The 19045-nt window shown below is 45.5% G+C and overlaps 1 protein-coding gene across 1 annotated transcript in view; it reads left to right on the forward strand.

Annotated features, from left to right (window-relative positions):
* The first annotated feature begins 296 nt into the window (after positions 1-296).
* The window catches only part of UBE2R2 (ubiquitin conjugating enzyme E2 R2), a 79821-nt gene continuing 61072 nt past the window's right edge, over positions 297-19045 (forward strand). The window contains exon 1 of the mRNA XM_063128334.1: positions 297-507. Within this exon, the coding sequence (XP_062984404.1) occupies positions 331-507 (177 nt within the window). The 5' untranslated portion in view covers positions 297-330. The remainder of the gene's footprint in view (positions 508-19045) is intronic.

A 19045-nucleotide genomic window follows, 5' to 3' on the forward strand; every position in this document is an offset into this window, starting at 1 on the left:
GCGGAGGAGGACGAGGAGGAGCGGCGGAGGAGGCGGCGGATACCCCCCGCGCCCTCAGAGGCCTCCGGGCCCAGGCCTGGTAGGAGCGCCGCCTCAGGCCCCGCACGGAGGAGCCGGGCAAGGGCCGCCAGGAGCCGCTGAGGGGGTCCCGGGCGGCGGCGGCGGCGGCTGAGGCGGGGGTCCCGATCCCGGGGGCGGGCCTGGGGCTGGCGGGCCGCGGCGGCGGCGGCGGCGCGGGGCTGCTGGGGGCCGCCCGCCCCGGCCTGTCCTGACGGTCCCTTCGCGGCTCGCCCGGGCCCGCCCTCGCCCTCCGCCGCCGCCGCCGCCGCCATGGCCCAGCAGCAGGTGAGCAGCTCGCAGAAAGCGCTGATGTTGGAGCTGAAGGGGCTGCAGGAGGAGCCCGTCGAAGGCTTCCGCATCACCCTGGTGGACGAGTCCGACCTCTACAACTGGGAGGTGGCGATCTTCGGGCCGCCCAACACGCTCTACGAGGGCGGCTACTTCAAGGTGAGCTCCGGGGGTGGGTGGGGGGTGGGGGGCACAGCCCTGACGCACAGCTAGCGAGCCCCCCTCTTCTTACCTGCTCCTGAGGAGAGAGGAGACTCCCACCCACACTCGGGGCCCCAGTCCTGAACTTGAACGCAGCACTATCATCGCTCCTCCCTCCCACCCCCCAAATAGGGGGCAAGGAAGCCTCCATAGTTCGCCCATTGCCCCATGGCTTTCTCCTCCACCCCCCCCCCCAAGATGTCCTTCCCCCAAGCTGGTCCCCTCCAGATGTGTCAGGCTCCCAACTGTCAGAATCTGCAGGGCACTCTGGGAGTTGTAGCCTGGCACATCTGGAGGGGGACCAGTTTGGGGAAGGCTGCCTTAATCTGGGGGGTAATTGCTGCTTGTCTCCTCCACGCACTACAAGGGCGGCTACTTCAAAGTGAGCTCTGGGGGGGGGGCACAGCAAGCCCCCCCTTACCTGCTTCTGAGGAGAGAGGAGACACCCACGCTCAGGGCCCCAATCCTGAACTTGAATGCAGCACTATCATCATTGCTCCTCCCTCCCACCCCCCAAATAGGGTGCAGGGGGCCAAGGAAGCCTCCATGGGTCACCTCCATGGGTCGCCCATTGCCCCATGGCTTTCTCCCCCAACCCCCCTGAGATGGCCTTCCCCCAAATTGGTCCTCTCCAGATGTGTCAGGCTCCCAACTGTCAGAATCTGCAGGGGATTCTGGGAGTTGTAGCCCTGCACATCTGGAGGAGGACCAGTTTGGGGAAGGCGGCCTTCATCTGGGGGGTAATTGCTGCTTGTCTCCTACACATTAAAAGGTGCTCAGAGGTGGGTCAGTAGGAGCCGGGAATGAGATTCCCTGACATGTTTTTTTATTCTTGAGGCTTCATCAACTAGACTTTGTCTCATGGTGAGCTGTTATGTAAGCCATAGAGAACTTCGTCTGTCAGGACTTGCCCCCCTCCCGTTCTTCCTCTCTCCTTCGTCCTCTGAGTGTCAGTGTCCACATGAATGGTCCTTTGGTCAGCACTACAGACCTGATTCCCCACACTTTTGTGCCCCTTTCCTTTCATTATGGTTTTCAAAAGGGCCCCATCCCAAACATCGTTGAGTTGTGCTTTTTGCTCTCCTGCCATCATTGTGTCTGGGGGAATCTCTTGGGATCTCCCTCCTTGCAGGGCCGGTGCCAGACTATTTCGTGCCCTAGGCAAGGCGAGCTACTTGCACACACACCCCAAATTGCGTGGAAGTCCAAACGTGTGCACCGAGTGGAGAGCTGGGACTGGCTCGCTTCGATTTGGGACCGAGCCGTCTGGAATTCACCAGGACTTACTTCCATGCGAACACAACGCACTATGCAGCCTGGCGTCCCGATTCCCCCCCCCCCCGGCACGTTTACTCTGGGGAATAAGGTTTCCGAGTAAGGAGGCATAGGCAGATTGGGCCACACTGGTGCCTCCCGGTGCAACGCTTTCTCGGATGCAAGTCCCGTTGATCCACGCGTGCAAGATCGGGAAGCCTTGCGAGAGTTTGCCTTGCGAGGAGTCCACAAGTCCCTCGCTTTCCTGGGGGAAGGGAGAGGGAGTCCCGCTTGTCCGCCTGCCTGGACATCGTGGCCTGTTAGAGGAGAGAGGCGAGGCGACCCGGTGCCCTTTCTCAGGAGTAAGGCAGAGGCTGGCTGGAGCCAAGGTCGAGCTCGCCACGTGCTTTTTCTTCTTCTTCTGGCAGCAGCCTCCCAGCTCTGGGAGGGCAGCTTCCGGGTGGAAGTCCGAACGTGGAGCCGCCCCCCCACCCAGCGTCCCTGGCTTCGCTTCGGCTGGGCGAGCGTGGGGCGGCATGTCTCCTGCCCAGGCCCAGCTGAATCCTTGGGCCGGCTCACAGCCAACAACGCGTGTGAGTGCTGCGCAGCACCCGGCGCCCCTCTTAGCTTGGCGCTCTAGGCGGCCAACTGAGTGGCCTCTATGGTAGCACCGGCCCTGCCTCCTTGTGCCTCAGTGTTTTCCAAACATCTTGAGTTCTACCTCCCTCCTGCTGCTGTCCTGGAAGTGCTGCAGTTCTCTTTGACTTGTTGAGATTGGTTGAGTTGGATAGCACATCAAATCTTTTCCCACCCATATCTAAAACACAGGCTGAGTTCGAACGACACCCTAATCAACTGCGTGTGTGTGTGTGTAATAGGAACAGAATGGGAAACAACCGTTGATTAGTGTGTCATCCGAACTCAGCCCTTGTCTCAAGGGGTTCACGTCAAAAGGGGTTGGACAAACAGACAGTCTTGCCCATCAGTCATGTTAGTGCAACTCTCTTCTTTCACCTGCACATCCTTTAGGGCCACTTCAACTTTTCTATTGTCTTAACCCTCTGCCCCATACATTAAAAGCTGTGTTTCCTCCTTTCTTTCATCCCCTTCCTCCCCAAACATACATACTACTGTATTTCTTCGATTGTAAGACGCCATCGATTGTAAGACACACACTAATTTCACTACCACCAATGGGGGGGAAAAACCTAAGACACACCCGCGGCTCTAAGACGCATCCCATTTTTAGAGATGTTTATACAGGAAAAAAGTGTGTCTTAGAATCGAAGAAATAGGGTAATATGAAAGTGCTGTTGGTATTCCTCCCACCTTTGACAGTCTATTCCCAAGGCTTGTCAAAATTGGAAGTATTTATGTGTCAGGGCAGATGCCTTACAGAGGTAGGGTGGTGGCCTTCTCTTCCCCCATAGGTTGTTTATGTTAAAACTTTAGCACGTGAGTATGGCAGACCCATTTATGTGCCATCTGTTGCTTGTGAACTGGAAGCACAGCATATGCTCAAGTCTTGACCCCTCATGCGGTTCAACATTTCAAGCAAAACTCTTAATTTAAGACCTCTTGCCCTTTGCTCGCTCTCTCCTTATTTTTCCGTAACCCATTTCTTATAAAATACATGGCGTTTTTAAATCGGCTTCAGGTAGAGCGGCAAAACAGCTTGTCTAGTTCCTGTCTTCCTCAACTATAGAATGGTAGCTTTCCTACCTGTGACCAGAAAAAGCTTAGGGGAGGCTTTTCAAAACCAGGGTGCCTGTTGTGTGGGGGTGGCTGGTGTTAAGGGGATTTCGTCTTGCTTCAGTGCTGGCTTTTCTCATAGTTGATGGAAGTGACATCGTGTGAGGTTGAGCAAGCACAAGTATTCATTCCCATGGCCATGTTGCCTTCCAGCATTTTGGTCATATTGAGCAGTATACTCTCTGCTCAGAGTGACAATGCGCTTGGGTCCAGTTGAGCTATTTTATGAACTTTGCCATAATCCATGTATGCATGCTTCTCCCCCTCGAGTTTATCTTTATGGGGGGCTTTACATTTCATACTTTTTTAGGGAAAACAGGTGACTGCATGGGTTAATCAGTTCATTTTGAAGGAAAGATCTCATTGAGTGCTTGTCTATTGTCATGCGTGTAGTTGTAACATCTGTGTTCAAGGCAATTTCCATTAGAACTTCAGTCAAAAAGTAGATTTGTTTCCTCAGACATCATGAGGGGTGCTTTTGACTATTAAACCAAATATTCCAAAATCTGTGAGCAACCTAAATCTACCTTGTCTTGTATTCAACTGGGTAGGGAGCATGGTGGATGCAGCATCTGCAGTTAAAATGAATGTGAATGAGCTGCTAAAAATGTGCTTTGCACACTCTGGTAACAAACACGGAGTTCTGGCTGGTAGCTTTGTTATATGGGAAGGTCTTTATTTTACCCAGCCCATACTGATTTCTGTTTGGCTGGGATACCTCTGGGCAGCAAAGTTGTTAAATCCCTGACATGATTAGTTCTGCAGGACCCCAAGTACACAAGCCAGTAACATCAGGATAATGGAGCATCTGATGAAGTGGGCTATACATTCGTAAATCTTAAGGTTTCACAAGACCCTCTGTTGTTGCTGCTGCTGCAGTAGACTAACAAGGCTCCCCTCTGGAAATCAGAGTAATGGCACCCACTAGTGTTACTCTATTGAGTAAAAACTAATCAGTTACTATCCCTGCATGTTGGATACCATTACATGCAAAATATGAATGGCCTCTGTGGGATACCTTTGAAGCAGATGTGTGACTCTTTGTCAAGTGACTACTGAAACATTTGTCAACTTATTCTATGAAACCAAGTTTTCCCTTATGTGGCTGGTGGCAATTTGCATGCATGGTGAGCCTAAGCAATTCTGTTCAAAAGCAAGTCTTTCTGAGTCCTTTAGAATTTAATCCTAATTAAGTGTGCTTAGGGCTGAAACCTTAGTTATATCAGTGCCATGTAAAGAACCAGGAATGAAGTCTTCTCACTCCCCAGCTGTGTACGTGTCTAGCTATACACTCTTTCCTGATTTAGGCGAAGACCTCTTCTGTCTTACGTTAACCACAATTGCATCTAAAAACTGGTTTGTCTTTAATTTCAGTTTCAATAAAACATGAGCCATGCTCTTCTGAATATCAGTGGCATATTTGTATAATATGGTTGCATAATATTGGCTATGTATAAATTGATCGTGGAAGTCTGTAGAAATTGGTTAATTGGGGGCCTTCTAAATTGGCATATGTGTCTCTTCAGTACAGTTCTGTTAAATGCTTTGGATAACTGGTTATTGACAAACTATTCTTTTCAAATTTAGTCATAGACACATTCAAGCAGTAGCAGGCAAAAATTGGTGGGGCAAGTGGACTGACAACCATTGTTACCAAGGAAGACTCATTTGGAAAGAAGGGGGTGGGCCTAGGTACTGTTAGACAGTAGACATGTGCAAACATTTGTAATCATGACCTTTCCCGAAACAACATAGCTGATATATTTCCAAGAAGTCATTCCACTAATGGTAATCTGCTCACATTTCTCTTCTCTATGAGAGACAGAATGATAACGGAAGTATATTACCTGACAGCTGCAGGGGTAGGAATCCTGGAGGGATGGAGGGCAAATATTTGTATCATGTGGTGGTGGTGGTAAGGATGGGCGGGGGGACAAAAAGCAGGGGGCAAGTGTTCATGTATGCCATCAGGAACTCTTTGGAGGAAGGCAGTGTAAAAATGAGGATTAGTTTTTTTTTATCAAGGCAGTATTACGGTGCTTGTATTCTGAATAGGAAACTTGACATGTGTATAGAGGGCAAGAGATTTGGTTGTATGGGCAAGATTTTGTATTTTAAGGCGAGAATAATTTGCAAGTCCCTTAGCCTAAAGTATGTGTTACCCAAGAATATCACTGTCCTGCTGGTTCCAAACCAAGGTCCACTTAACTGAGCGCTTCTCAGCAGCGGGCTGCTGAATTGTTCTGGAAGGCTTTCAAACAAGGCTTGACCTTCTTTGCATTTTTCCGTAGTATCTGATATTCAAAGAGATAACTGACTCAGTAGAATGAGGTTCCTTTTTTCTTATCAGTGCTAATAGCTAGATACTTCATGGAGAATGGCTCTATCTAATTCTTACTTTAAAAGGCATCTAAGTTAGTGACCATCACAACTGTTGATCTATTCTGAATGTTAATTATGCATCCTGCGAAATACTTCCTTCCTTTTTTCTTTCTTGAGTCTAAATGGCCCAGATATCTAGCATTATGGGAGAAACTTGTCAATTCTTCCAGCCGAGTTCCTTTTGTGTATGTCATGCGCCTCAGAACTGTTAGGGTGCTTCCACTACAGGGAATTTTTCAGAAGCTTTTCATAAGTCAAAATATATACTATCTGCACTTGAATACAATGCTAAACCATGGTTTATAGTGGTGGGAATGAATTTGGCCTCTACCTGGTTTTGTGTGCTTCCCCTTCACTTCCCCTCTTCTGGCGTGACTTCAGAAGAGTTGGAAAGCATTTGCTTCCACTTTTTGTGTAACTACAATTTGTCAAGTTTGTACAGCATAAGAGCTGCGTTTAACCTTAACCATGGTTAGTGTTAACCAGGTATAATTAAGAATAATGACAGTTTAGGTTTAGATGACATGCTACACTGCAGTTAATCTAAAATGGAAGCAGAATCTTCCAAACTCTTCCTCTGTGGCTGAGCTGGAAGGAGAGAGGTGAGTGCACGAATGCAGGATAAAGCTAGGCTTGTTCTCCTAAAGCTTAAGCATGGCGTATTATTATTATTATTATTGCTATTGTTGTTGTTGTTGTTGTTGTTGTTGTTATTATTATTAATTAAACTTATATACCGCTCCCATAGCCAGGGCTTTCTGGGCGGTTTACAGAAATTCTAAAATTGAAGTAAAAACAAGTGTACAAAATTTAAAACTCTAAACACAGAACATACACACATAAAACATAGCATTACATCGGAGTAAAGTCAATGACCCTGTTCAGACGACACGCTAAGCCACGGTGATTAAACATTTTGAGCTAAACATTATGGCTTAGCGTGTCGTGTGAACCATTTCTATGGTAGCTACATAACCATGGTTTAAACACACTAACCATTTTCTGCAAAAGGGTTAGCGGCCTAACCATGGCTTAGCATGTTGTCTGAACAGGCCCACTGGATCACCTCTAATATTACAAGGTTGGTGAGGCAAGGCTTCTCTTTGGTAGAAGCCATGCTAATATTTTCTCAGCAAGGCTCTTTCTCTCTCTCTCTCTCATGCGCGATAAATAATTATATCCCTAGAAATATTTCCCACCCACTTAATGAGAAAATTGGTAAAATGTCCGAGTGGTATTCTGTCGCCCCCAGATTGTGGAATGGCCTGCCGGAGGAGATTCGTAAAATTAACTCTCTGTGTGATTTTAAGGCAGCTTTAAAGACTAGCCTTTTCCAGCAGGCCTATCCAGATCAATGTAAAATCAAGAATTTTTAAGATGTATTGATTCTGTACTAATGTTGTTCCCTGCCTCGATCCAAAGGGAGAGGTGGGTAATAAATAAATTATTATTATTATTATTATTATTATTATTATTATTATTATTGCATGAGGCTCGAGTCTCCCAACAGAATACTTTCAGGGAGCTCTTGACATAAGTAGAAATTAAGGGTTAATAGGTGCTTCTGAATTGATTGTTCTACGAAATGTGGAAATGAACAAATAAAAAGTTTAAACTACTTTGGAGTTGTCTTGGGGTTCAAATATGTTTGCTTCATAACCTGTTATGCATCTAGGAAGTACTCTGTGTTCTAAAGTAACATGTCTATGTGCTCTGAAACGGTTTGGGAAATAGTGTGGTAATGAGTGAACTGTAGAATAGCTGAAGTGCAAGCTGAAGGGACTTTGTTCAGGAGATCAGCTTGCCAAAAGGCTCTAATAGACGCTCATCTGAGTTTGGCCTACGCATGGTACAATAAACCAGTCTTTTAACATGCTCCCAAGCCTCTTCTTGCCGCTGAACAAGGCTCCTGCCAGCTGGTTTGAGGAATTCTAATCTGTTTAGTGCCTTGACATCTGTGGTGTCGTTCCCATTTGGTTTTGTTTGTTATCCTGCCCCTATTTACTGCCTCACCATTTGTTTGGTTGGCTATGCGGCTGTTCCATTAAATTGCCAAACCCTCCTTGCCTTTCTCTCCCTCAGGCTTTCTTTGGAAGAAAGGGATCCAGGTGGGATTTAGAACCTCCCGTGCTCTCTTCCCCAAAGTTTACTGTCCTTGCTCCACAGCTCCATTACCCCAACTCAGGTATAAAACTTAATGCTTTCTCCTTTGCCCACAATGCTTTCGCCTTTGCCCACACTGGCTGAATTGCTTTTATCCTGGCCCCTCCCCAGGCTTTTAACAATTCAGATTTGATCATGAATATGAAGCTACTCGACACCTTGTCAAGCCATTAGTCCTTCTTGTCCGTTATTGTTCACTCCACAGCAGCGGCTCTCAAAAGACCTTGGACAGAGATCTCTCCCAGCCCCGATACTTCCTGCGATCCTCTTTTTCACTGGAAATAATGATTAAATCTGGAATCTTCTGCATGCAAAACATGTGCTCTTCTGAGTTGTGGGCTCCACATCCATGAACTCCGTACTCGCTGGTGTAAAGTACAACGTTACAGCAACAGGGTGTGTGTTGTGCAGCTGCTATGGAAGACAGCAGGCAGTAGGCAGCAGCAAGTCCCAGTTCTGATGGGTACAGAGCCAAGCATGGTCTCTGGCAAAGGAATCAGTAGGGAATGGAGGGAGCTGCCACTTGCTTAGAAGCTATTCCTAGTTGCCACAGGAGACTGTTACTGGCAAACTGCCAGGTAACCTTTCCTGTAACCTTTCCTGTAGCCTGTGATCAGGCATGGGTTGGCTAATATTTCCCCATTCCTGGTCCAGTAAGAGTTGCAGGAACAACACTCAGAGTACTGCTGCTGTTGCAGAAATCTCTTAGCCCTGCCCTCTATAAAAACCCCATCTGCCTGATGAACAAGCTGGCCTTATTCTAAAACTTTCTCTCAAGTTTACAAAGAAAGTACAGCCAGGGCTGTATCAATTAGATGTTTCTTGCTCCTGGGTTTGGTATGTTAGTACTGCTTGATTCAGTTGGCAGAGCCAGGTGTAAAGCTTTTCTTGAATTACCACTACAAGCTATAGGTGAGAAAAGTTGCATGTTTGGAAGCTTCCCTAGAGAGAAGACTTAGGCTGAGCGCTTCCTGGCGTCATAACCTTTTTGCATAGAAGGGATTTCCTCCACCTGGAAGGAATACCCCACCTGTGGTTAAAGTAGGAAAAAAGTTGCCCACTTAATTCCTCTGATCTTATAAACTGGCCCTTATGGAAGAACTCCCAAGAGCAAGAAGTCTAGCTCTAGATAACTGAAGTCAAAGTAGGGAGTGGTTAAAGGAGTACGTAGCTGATAATATGGGGTAAAGACACCAAGCAAAGGCTGAAAGTATCCTGATGTCATCATGTGTTGCTGCTTTGCACCCAGTTTGTACTTGGGCCTCTTTAAATGAGCTGACTAGCACACGAAAGTTGTATGCATGGATTTTTGACCAAATCATATCCTTCGGGTTAAAAATGTGCATGCAGTGATAATGCCTAAACAATTCCTGCTACGGACCCCCCTCACATCTTCTCCAGTTTTGAAGAAAAAAAATGAGTTAACTTTTATACTGCTTGCTTATAAATGAATATTCTCAACATTGTGAGAATGTTTCTGGTGCTCCCTATCATAGAATTAGATGGCAATTGTACATATACACTCCTTATTGAGCAGGGGGTTGGACTCGATGGCCTTGTAGGCCCCTTCCAAATCTGCTGTTCTATGATTCTTATTTTTGTGTATTTTGTCTATGTTCACAGTGTAATATGAAATCCTATATTGCAACTTTCCTCAACCTGGCACCTTTGGGATGTGTTGGACTACAGTTACCATTGTCCACAGCTAGCATGGCTAGGAGTTGTGGTCCAACACTTCTAGGGAAAGCTGCTGTAGTACCATCTCTAAAATAGGCATGCACATGGTTCATAAGTTAAATATTATTCAACAATGCAAGATTCTGTCTCTGAAACATTTTATATCGATCACTGACCTAATTAATACCTGACATTAAGAACTACAAAATAAAATTGTAAATGTCTTGGTTATGCATGTAAATTGAGACTACATAAGACATAAATATGGTCATGTACCTATTCTATTTTATGAATGAATTTCAACTGGAAGCCTGGATATTTGTTCTTTGGCTATTGGGCGGTATACAAATATAATAAATAAATAAATAAATAAATACATATGGCATAAGTGTCCTCTGGTCTCTATAACATCATTGCTATGTTGAAGACGCTGGCTCCTCCTCCCTCAGCTGTCATCTCCAGCAGCCATTCCAGTGGCATTCCATACAAAGGAAGATGAAAGGTGATGCAGGGTCGCTTCACCAGCCCTACCGAAAGGCTCTCTCCCCCCCCCTCTTCCTTTCCAGCCCCTTTTTCCTTTTGTGTCTTGTCATTTTAGATTGCGAGCCTGTGAGCAGGGTCTGTCTTATTTTACCAATTGCATGTAACCCATTCCAGAAGCCTTTCTTTGCTGGAGGAGCAGGTTCGGCTACGGGGCAGTATATAAATGTAATAAATAAATATAATAAATTAAAAATATTTTTAACACATAAATTTCATGATTCCTGACAAAGAGCCACTTTCCGAGATTTGGGTTCATGATTTGGAGTGGAACAAAGCTTAGTTTGTGGTGCCTACTTTCAGTTCCTCTTATACATACTTCAGCTTCTACTGACGTGGTAGCAGTACACTTGACAAGTGTCTGGTGCCCATACAAAGTATTGGGCTGGAAGTTGCTGTGGTAACTTTGAGAACACTGCTAGAGGTTAGGACAACCACACAAGGCACTCTTGGTCTTGTATGTGCCCCTGCTGTTGCTGGCTTAAGCAGGTCGCTTTACTTTGCCTGCCCTGGATCAGATTTATATAAATTAGCTGTTTAAATTGTTTTGTGTGCATCCCAAGTCTTGTCTCTCTTTATTTTTGCCCAATGAGATATTTCAAGACTTAATAGCCTGGTCATGAAACATCTGTAGCGGGAGCATTAAAGGAGTAACCATAGCAGGCTTGAAAAAATGAACTCTCTAACTTACTGGCATTGAGAAGTTAGGGTAGCAGTTGTATTATTCTACTGAGATATAATATGTCATTGTTCCATGCATTGCAGTGGTTCCTAATAGCCTTCAGGACCCATCTCATGCTATTCCTTAATATCTGTCTTCCGTAAGACCAAGCTTGTAAACAGCTAGTTGTCTTAACCAGAGTAATCTCTCAGCAGGAGGCTCTTTTTTTACTGGAATAGTTAGTTCTGGTGGAGTACTACAAATAACTGGCAGAATAATAAAGTGTTCACCGATAGTAACTTTTGTGACTTTAGTGGTAAGGCTACTTTAGACATTGTTTACTCTTTTGGTGTAGTTGAGACCTTTTTTCTGTGTTAGTGCAAAAAGTCAATTTCATACCATCTTGAGTCATACAAGTGGTGTATAGAGAATCATCATCACTGGTTTTGGTCCCCATTTGGGGAACTCCTTCCACGCACTTGCCTATTCCTTCTGGAACCATGGCTTTACTTGGCCAGGTGTTTAATACCTTTTTCGTCAGAAGTATGCAATGGCTGCTCAAATCTGCCTCATGCATTATGGTACTACTGTGAAATCCATTGTATGTAAAATTAAGGAGACATGCTGCAGCTACCTATCTGGATTGTAGTTCCATTTTCTACAATTCCACTGTAAGTTGTATGATTTCAAGTTCAAAGTGGAACCAAGAGAAATAAAAGTTCTCTTTGGGTCATTAATTGCAGACCCAAAATGCATTGTCTTCTTGTGGAAAAAAGCATTACCATGAAAGCACTAAATTAAGGGTATGCAACCTAATGCTGTCTAGATGGCCTACAACGCTCATATTCCCTTACCATGTTGTTCGCCACTACAAAATCTCACCTTATGTAAGGCGTTATATAAATATTGTAAATAAATTAATTTAAGTTAACATTTAATAATGTAGATATTAGCATATTAGGTATACAATTCGTTAGACTGGTATAGCTAACATGCTACTGTATAGATTGTTTAATGTTAACTTAAATAAATTTATTTTATAAAACTATTTACAATATTTATGTAATGCTTCACATACAGAAGATTTTGGAGTGGTAAACAATAGATAGAATAAAAGAATAAAAGTGCCATATTAAGATTTCTATTTTTAATTTGTTTTTTTAATTTGTTTTTTAATTTCTCTAAACTGAGTCTAGGTACATTGAGTTAAACCAAGAAACAGTCTGATCATTTCTTAAATATGAATATATAGCATTTTACCCAAATAAAGGCATTTCATTTTCACCTGATGAAAATAAACTGTTCTAATCTCCCTGGTGTCTATCAAACTTTGCTTCAGCCTGTCACTCATGGACATGTCATTTTTGTTTCCTGCTTAGTTTTTGTGAGGGCAAGGCTGGGGCTAAGACAGAATAAAGCAGAAAAGAGCAGCGCTGGAAAGAAAGGAGACAAAATTGTTCAGTGTGCATCTGCCTGCATTCCCATAGTTAGGATGCAATCCTAGAACAATTGCCTGGGAGTAAGCCCCATTGAACTCAATGGAACGTACTCCTCCCTTGATTATGTATATTTAATACATGTCTAGGATTGTGCTGTTAACCTCCGTCTGTGATTAGTGCTAGTCATTGGAAAGGTCCTATATGGGAATACATTAAAAAAAAATTCCTCTATAGATAAAAAAAAGAAAAGAAAAGCATGCAGAATATTGGGGGGGGGAGAAAGAGGGGCAAAGCCTGCTTGTATGGATGAAACAGTGTAAATAATGTCCTAGTTGTGCATCAAATGGTTTTAGTGGTCATGTTTGCACCATTGTTCAGGAAAAATATGAAACTATTTTGGAAACCTGATTTTAAATTAGTGATTTAAATCAACCTTTTTTTCCTTGCCAGTTTAAATCCCACCTGCCCCTCAAAAGCACTTATTGTGTTCGGCCTGATGTGGCATCTGCTGGTGGATGGTCTGGTCCTGTTTGGACACTTATTGCTGGGTATCTTAGTAGCACCATGGCAGGCAAACCTAAAGTGACCGGGACAGTGTTAAATCCTCATACCAGCCACAGTACATATTAGAGGAGTGGGGTTCTAATCTATGCTGTCCTTCATGTACTGCTAGCATTCTATTTTAATTAAAATGCTACAAGCCGAGTGTGCTAATGTTAATTAGGTCTTTTTTGGTCATGTTGGTGAACAATGGGGGAGTTTGCATTACTCTGGATCCTATAGAGCAGCGGTCCCCAACCTTTTTGGCACCAGGGACCGGTTTCGTGGAAGACAATTTTTCCGCGGACCTTTGGGGGGGGGTGAGGGGATGGGTTTGGGAAGCCCCCCCCACTCCAGCATCCTGGCTTCGCTTCAGCTGGGTGGGCACCCAGCCGAAGCAAAGCCAGGACACTGGGGCGGGCGGGCAGCTTCAGAACAGCGCAGCTGGAGGTCGCTCTCCCAGAGCGACTTCTGGCTGGGCACGCTGTTCCGAAGCCACCCACCCCCACTCCAGCATCCTGGCTTCGCTTCGTCTGGGCACGGAGATGGTGCCCCGTGCCCAGGTATGCTGGGGTGGGAGTTTGAAAGCAGCTCACCTGCGCGGCCCGGTTCCTAACAGGCCACGGACCGGTACTGGTCCGTGGCCCCAGGGTTGGGGACCCCTGCTATAGAGACCTGAATTACAGGCAGCTGAAATTGCAAGCTATGAGGGGTGGGGGCAACCAGTACTCTCGGTATTCTGCCTTCAAAGCTCTTAGTTTAATCATGTTGGTCAGTTACAAATCTGTCCGGCCATGGACTTTGCCTGTAGTTTGTCCCCCCCCCCTTTTTTTAACCTTCTCCCATCTTGGGAGGACATGTGTTCATGTAGCTAAAGTAGGAGGGGGCAGCATCTCACTCAAGTCAAAGCAGTTGAGTCACAGTACCTGTAGGGATAGGTTGGGTAACAGTGGAGCTATTTGAGGCTCTTTGCTCTCCCTTGAGCACCTTGCAGAAGGGACATGAGAGAAATTTGATTAGACTTATCACTAAATTAGCCAGCTTTTGCAGAAGTGCAACAAACAAATTTCTCTGTTCCAGCAACTTTCATCCCATGAAGGGCCTTCTCTGGCAAGGCTTCGCTAACCATCTGCTCTGGCCATGGTACTGTTTTCATGCACTGAAAAGCTTCCTTCATGGGGGTGAACAAACGCCTGGTGCACGTGGCCATGACATGTTGACCCTTCTAATGTGGGTGAGACTTTTTTAAATTATGGTTTCTAGACACGTGTCCACCTCCCATAAGGCCTGCCGGCTTTACCAAACCAACCCCTGCAGTCCTGATGATAATTAAAAAAAATCAAAGCACCAGAGAAAGTATTGCTGCTGTATTCACAGCCAGAACTATGTAAACCATGTGAAATTGCATTCTCATGCAAGAATCCCAGCTTAAAAAAATACACAGTAGCCTAGCACTTCAAAGCTTGCAGGATCTCCCTTTAAAAGCCATTCCAACAGATGAGGGCAGAAGCCGTCAGTGGAAGGAAATGGGGAGGCATCAGTGATTTCTCCAAATAGCCCTTTTTAAACCTTGCAGTGCTTCAGTTTCTTGGGGATCTTTCTGGGTTTGGTATTGGGTATAAAACTTGTAAATATGCTATTTCGAATTTTGCTTAAATTCTGGAGCTGGGAAGACAAATCATTATGAACCCAGGGATTAAGAAATCTTTAATGGAAAGGGATGTTACCACAGAGCATACACCCCCGGTGATCCCTCTTTTGGCTGAGGAATTGTCACATGAATGGCCTTGCATGGACTATCACAGACTCTGGCTTCATCTACGCCAAGCAGGATATTGCAGTATGAAAGTGGTATATGGCATGCGTCAATGGGCCCCAACAGTTGTCCATGCACTTCAATACCCCTATAAAGCAGTTGTGTGGCTCCTGCCTTTTATATATCGCTTTCATACTGCCATATCCTGCTTGGTGTAGATAAGGCCTCTGTTGGGAATAAACATTCTAAGGTTTCAGGATCATCACAGGATTACTCAGACATTGGCACTGGTCGAGGAGACTTAGTCTACTAGCTTTTTTAAGAGTTTGGGGCAAGATGGGTGGCTCTGCTGGCAGTCGTCCCTCCACCATTGACCTGGAAGCCAGATTATGTGAGGCTGCAGAGTACTTTAAGGTACATCTCAGAGCACACTGCAGCCCCACATAATCCTTTCCGCAGGCCACGGGAAGCAAAAGGCAAACAGGTTGCCTCCTTGGCACAATCCATATTTGCTTTCATATATGTGGCATATGTCTCGCAGAATCAGTTCCTCTCCTCAAATCTGCCAAGAAAAGTAATGCAAGTCATGAACTCTGAAACCTATTTACTGCATAAACCTAAGCACTTCTGCCTGAGGGGTCTTAAAGCTCTAGGCAGAAAGGCAACAAGCATTCAGATAAAAATGCCTTACAGTTTTGTAAATAACAGCAATCCAATTAGGGGTCAGTCTTTGCCCTCACCCCACTTTAATATGACCTTAGGAGTGGTTAGGGGTCAGGCTTCTGGTCAAGATGATGTTGCATTGGGAGTAGCTGGGTTAGAAGATAGCCTAGCCTCCTAATTGGCACTTACCAAAACCTGTTTTTGTTCCCTGGCTGCTTATGGGAGCAAGACTTCATGAGCCAACACAAGGGCATCTGGGGAATGAAATCTGAGAGGTTGTGGATATTGAGAAATGAAATTTGGTCTGCTACACTGGCCCTTGGGAATTGTAGTCTTCTGCTGCTGCAAGAATGGAAGGGTTAGCATTATACCGTCTGAGGCCCAGCTCACTGGGGCAGATCATCTGCTGCTAATCCCTTTGCTGCATGGGAACCGAGGCCATGACTTAGCAAGGTCTTCTACCCAAATCCAATGCTATCTTTTCCTCATGCATCCATCAGTGCCTCCTTGCCAGAGTTCTATCAGTTCCTTCTTCCTTTAAGATCTGAGTGGCCGTGTATGGGCACGCGGCAATGGCAGGGCAAACAGGTGCCTTACACGTAGCTTCTGCACCTGGATGCTATGTGCCCCAGTTTCGTGTTCACACTTGCAGATGTTCCTGAACATCTCCTATTCATGAGTAGCAAGGTGGGTGGGAAGAAACAATATGCATCCTCCAATTGCAGTTTTCTCGTTGGGTGTCTGTTGAGAATTAGACACATCTTTTAACAGAACAAAAGTGAAGTGTGCTGGTTAGCTGCAGCCCTCTGACTCTAAGGACAAAACCAGAATTGTCTCCTCCATGTCACCAGTTTCCCCTTTTCTTGCCACTTGGTGCAGGGTATGGGAAGGAGGGAGACCATTTAATTGTGGGCAGGTTGGGCTAGGGAAGGTACCATCATATTGCATTATGGAAGAATAGCATCAGGAGACCGTTGTCTTCCCTCACGAGTTCCTGTGTTGCAGTGAGAGCTGTCCAAGGAACAGTTGTGAAGGCTTTTATTCTGGTCATTCTGTTCACCCGGGAGAATGAGTTACAAAATAGTTGCTGTGGCTCTTATTGAACCGTATTTCTTGTGAGTGACATGTGTGCAGGCTTCTGAGGTACTTAGCTTAGGCAGAATGTGAGGAGCTAACACTCAGCTCTGCAGAGTAAATGTGTTTTCCCTCCTGCTGCTCAGTACTAACCTCAGTTGCAAAGCTCTGAATTGGTCTCTTGACTGTAGAGAGGCTATATTGCAGAACTATCCACGATGAAAACTTAAGTATTCAGCTGCAAATGTTTCCTCCTCGGGCGGGGGGGGGGGGGAATTCATGGCTATTTGGTGACACTTAAAGGCAGAAGAGTTTCAGTTAGTTGTACTTGGGGACAGAATTGTGGATGGAAAGCATCGGTTAAGCTGCACTATTTAAAATGTCTCATTGCATTGGCAGATGCCAGAGGTGGGATGTGCTTAAGATGTAAGCACAGTACTGAGTAGCCTTTAAGCTAGTGCATAGTGATAAGAGTGGTAAGGCACCACGGCTAACTGAACAGGAAAGACTGATGCTTGGGTGCTCTTTCGTGTCTGAACTTAAAAATTTCCCCTGTATGAATCGTGTTACCTTGGTATTGGAAGAGTGCCTCCAAATAACACTTGCAGTTAACACATGGCAACCTGTCTGTTAAAAGCTTCAGGACATGGATATTGGCATCTTAATCTAAGAGCAGCTGCCTCCTGCTCACAAGATGAGTGTAGCCACATGGATGCGTTAACGAAGTTGTCACTCTGCAGAATGACAAATGGGTCCGAGAGTGGATTCAGACAAACACTAGCAAATGTTGTATGCTCACAAGCAGATTATGAAGCCCTTTGTGGGATTTGTTTTTTTTTTCCAAAAAACGTTGTTCATGCTTTTGACAATATGTACTTGTTACATGTGATGTGGCCCTATATGCGCAGCGGTGTGCTTCTGTTCTCATTGCTGAAACATTAGGCTGTTTCACATGCTGCAGCTCTTAAAGCATAATTGATCAGATGGGATGGTAACTGTGGCAGTCTTTAGAATGAAGGTTCTACTAGTGCAGTGAGCTCCCAACAGATTTTTGACCCTGTTATGTATGCCTGAAAATGCCCAGGCCTTGCGCTGAAGTTCGGACGTCTCTCTAGGAAAAGGGAAAACAAAGTGCAGATGCCTTATCCAGCAGCAGGCTGGCTCTTCTGAAAGGCCAGGCAGTCTCTCCATAAACGTGGAGCAGAATGTACTGCAATACCCCTGAGGTCATTTCCCAAACATCTGATGACTCTGCCTTTTCCATATTAGGAAAACAAGGGCTCCTGGAGTCCCGTCAAGCTTGTGTAGGGCTTGCTGTGTGCACTGAAAATGGCAGCTACTCTGAGAGACTATCCCAAAACAAAGTTAACGGCAGAAGGTGTGTGTCTCTGATCAGGTCCTGTCCCTGTCCCAGCAGACCTGTGTGTTTCTTCTTTTAGTGCTTTAGTTAAGCTTTTAAACCTTCCCACTTGGAACGAAAGCTGAACATGTAGAAGGATGCAGACAAGCTGGAGCATGTTCAGAGGAGGGCAACAAGGATGATCAGGGATCTGGAAACAAAGCCCTATGAAGAGAGACTGAAAGAACTGGGCATGTTTAGCCTGGAGAAGAGAAGATTGAGGGGAGACATGAGAGCACTCTTCAAAAACTTAAAAGGTTGTCACACAGAGGAGGGCCAGGATCTCTTCTCCATCCTCCCAGAGTGCAGGACACGGAATAACGAGCTCAAGTTAAAGGAAGCCAGTTTCCAGCTGGACATCAGGAAAAACATCCTGACTGTTAGAGCAGTACAACAATGGAATCAGTTGCCTGGTGAGGTTGTGGCCTCTCCCGCACTAGAGGCTTTCAAGAGGCAGCTGGACAACCCTCTGTCAGGGATGCTTTAGGGTGGATTCCTGCATTGAGCAGGGGGTTGGACTCGATGGCCTTGTAGGCCCCTTCCAACTCTGCTATTCTATGATTCTATGTAGGCAACTTTGGGTAGAAGTGTTGCAGTTCCACTAATCAGGGAATGCAGCCCCCATTCCTGAACCCCACCTGCTTCTAAATATACTCATTTTGCCAGATTATGTAACAAATCTTAACTTGTGTGAATCAGGAGCTGCATCAGTGTGGTGTAGTTTTTTCCACCATGTGAATGCCGGTTTTGGTAATGTGCAGACCTGGCCACTATCATGAATGCCAATGGAATGGTCTTCAGGGCCTGTGGTGTTTACGCCTTCCTTTGCCTTTTTGCAATCTTAACATTCAAGACCAAAATAACAGCCCCCTCAATCTAATCTAGTGTGTGTTTACAAAAGCCATTCTGGCGTCTTTGCTGTGCATTCTTAAAGAAGGCTGCATGCTGTACAGCCAAAGCCGATGTACTTTTGGCAGTTTGAGGCACTCTTCTATAAGAATTTTGTTTATTCGTTCAGTCGCTTCTGACTCTACAAAAATATCAAACCCTAAATATCAAGAATATCGAACCATAAAAATCAAGGATATAAAATGCCAGTGGCATGGGGAATCTTTGCCAGATGCCTACAGAAATCAGTGGACTTGTGCTGTCACTAGTCCTGTTGATTTTGTCGAGGCTTACACAGGAGGAATTGA

This window comes from Elgaria multicarinata, chromosome 6 (genome assembly GCF_023053635.1).
Source record: "Elgaria multicarinata webbii isolate HBS135686 ecotype San Diego chromosome 6, rElgMul1.1.pri, whole genome shotgun sequence".
In the NCBI taxonomy this organism is placed as follows: Eukaryota; Metazoa; Chordata; class Lepidosauria; order Squamata; family Anguidae; genus Elgaria; species Elgaria multicarinata.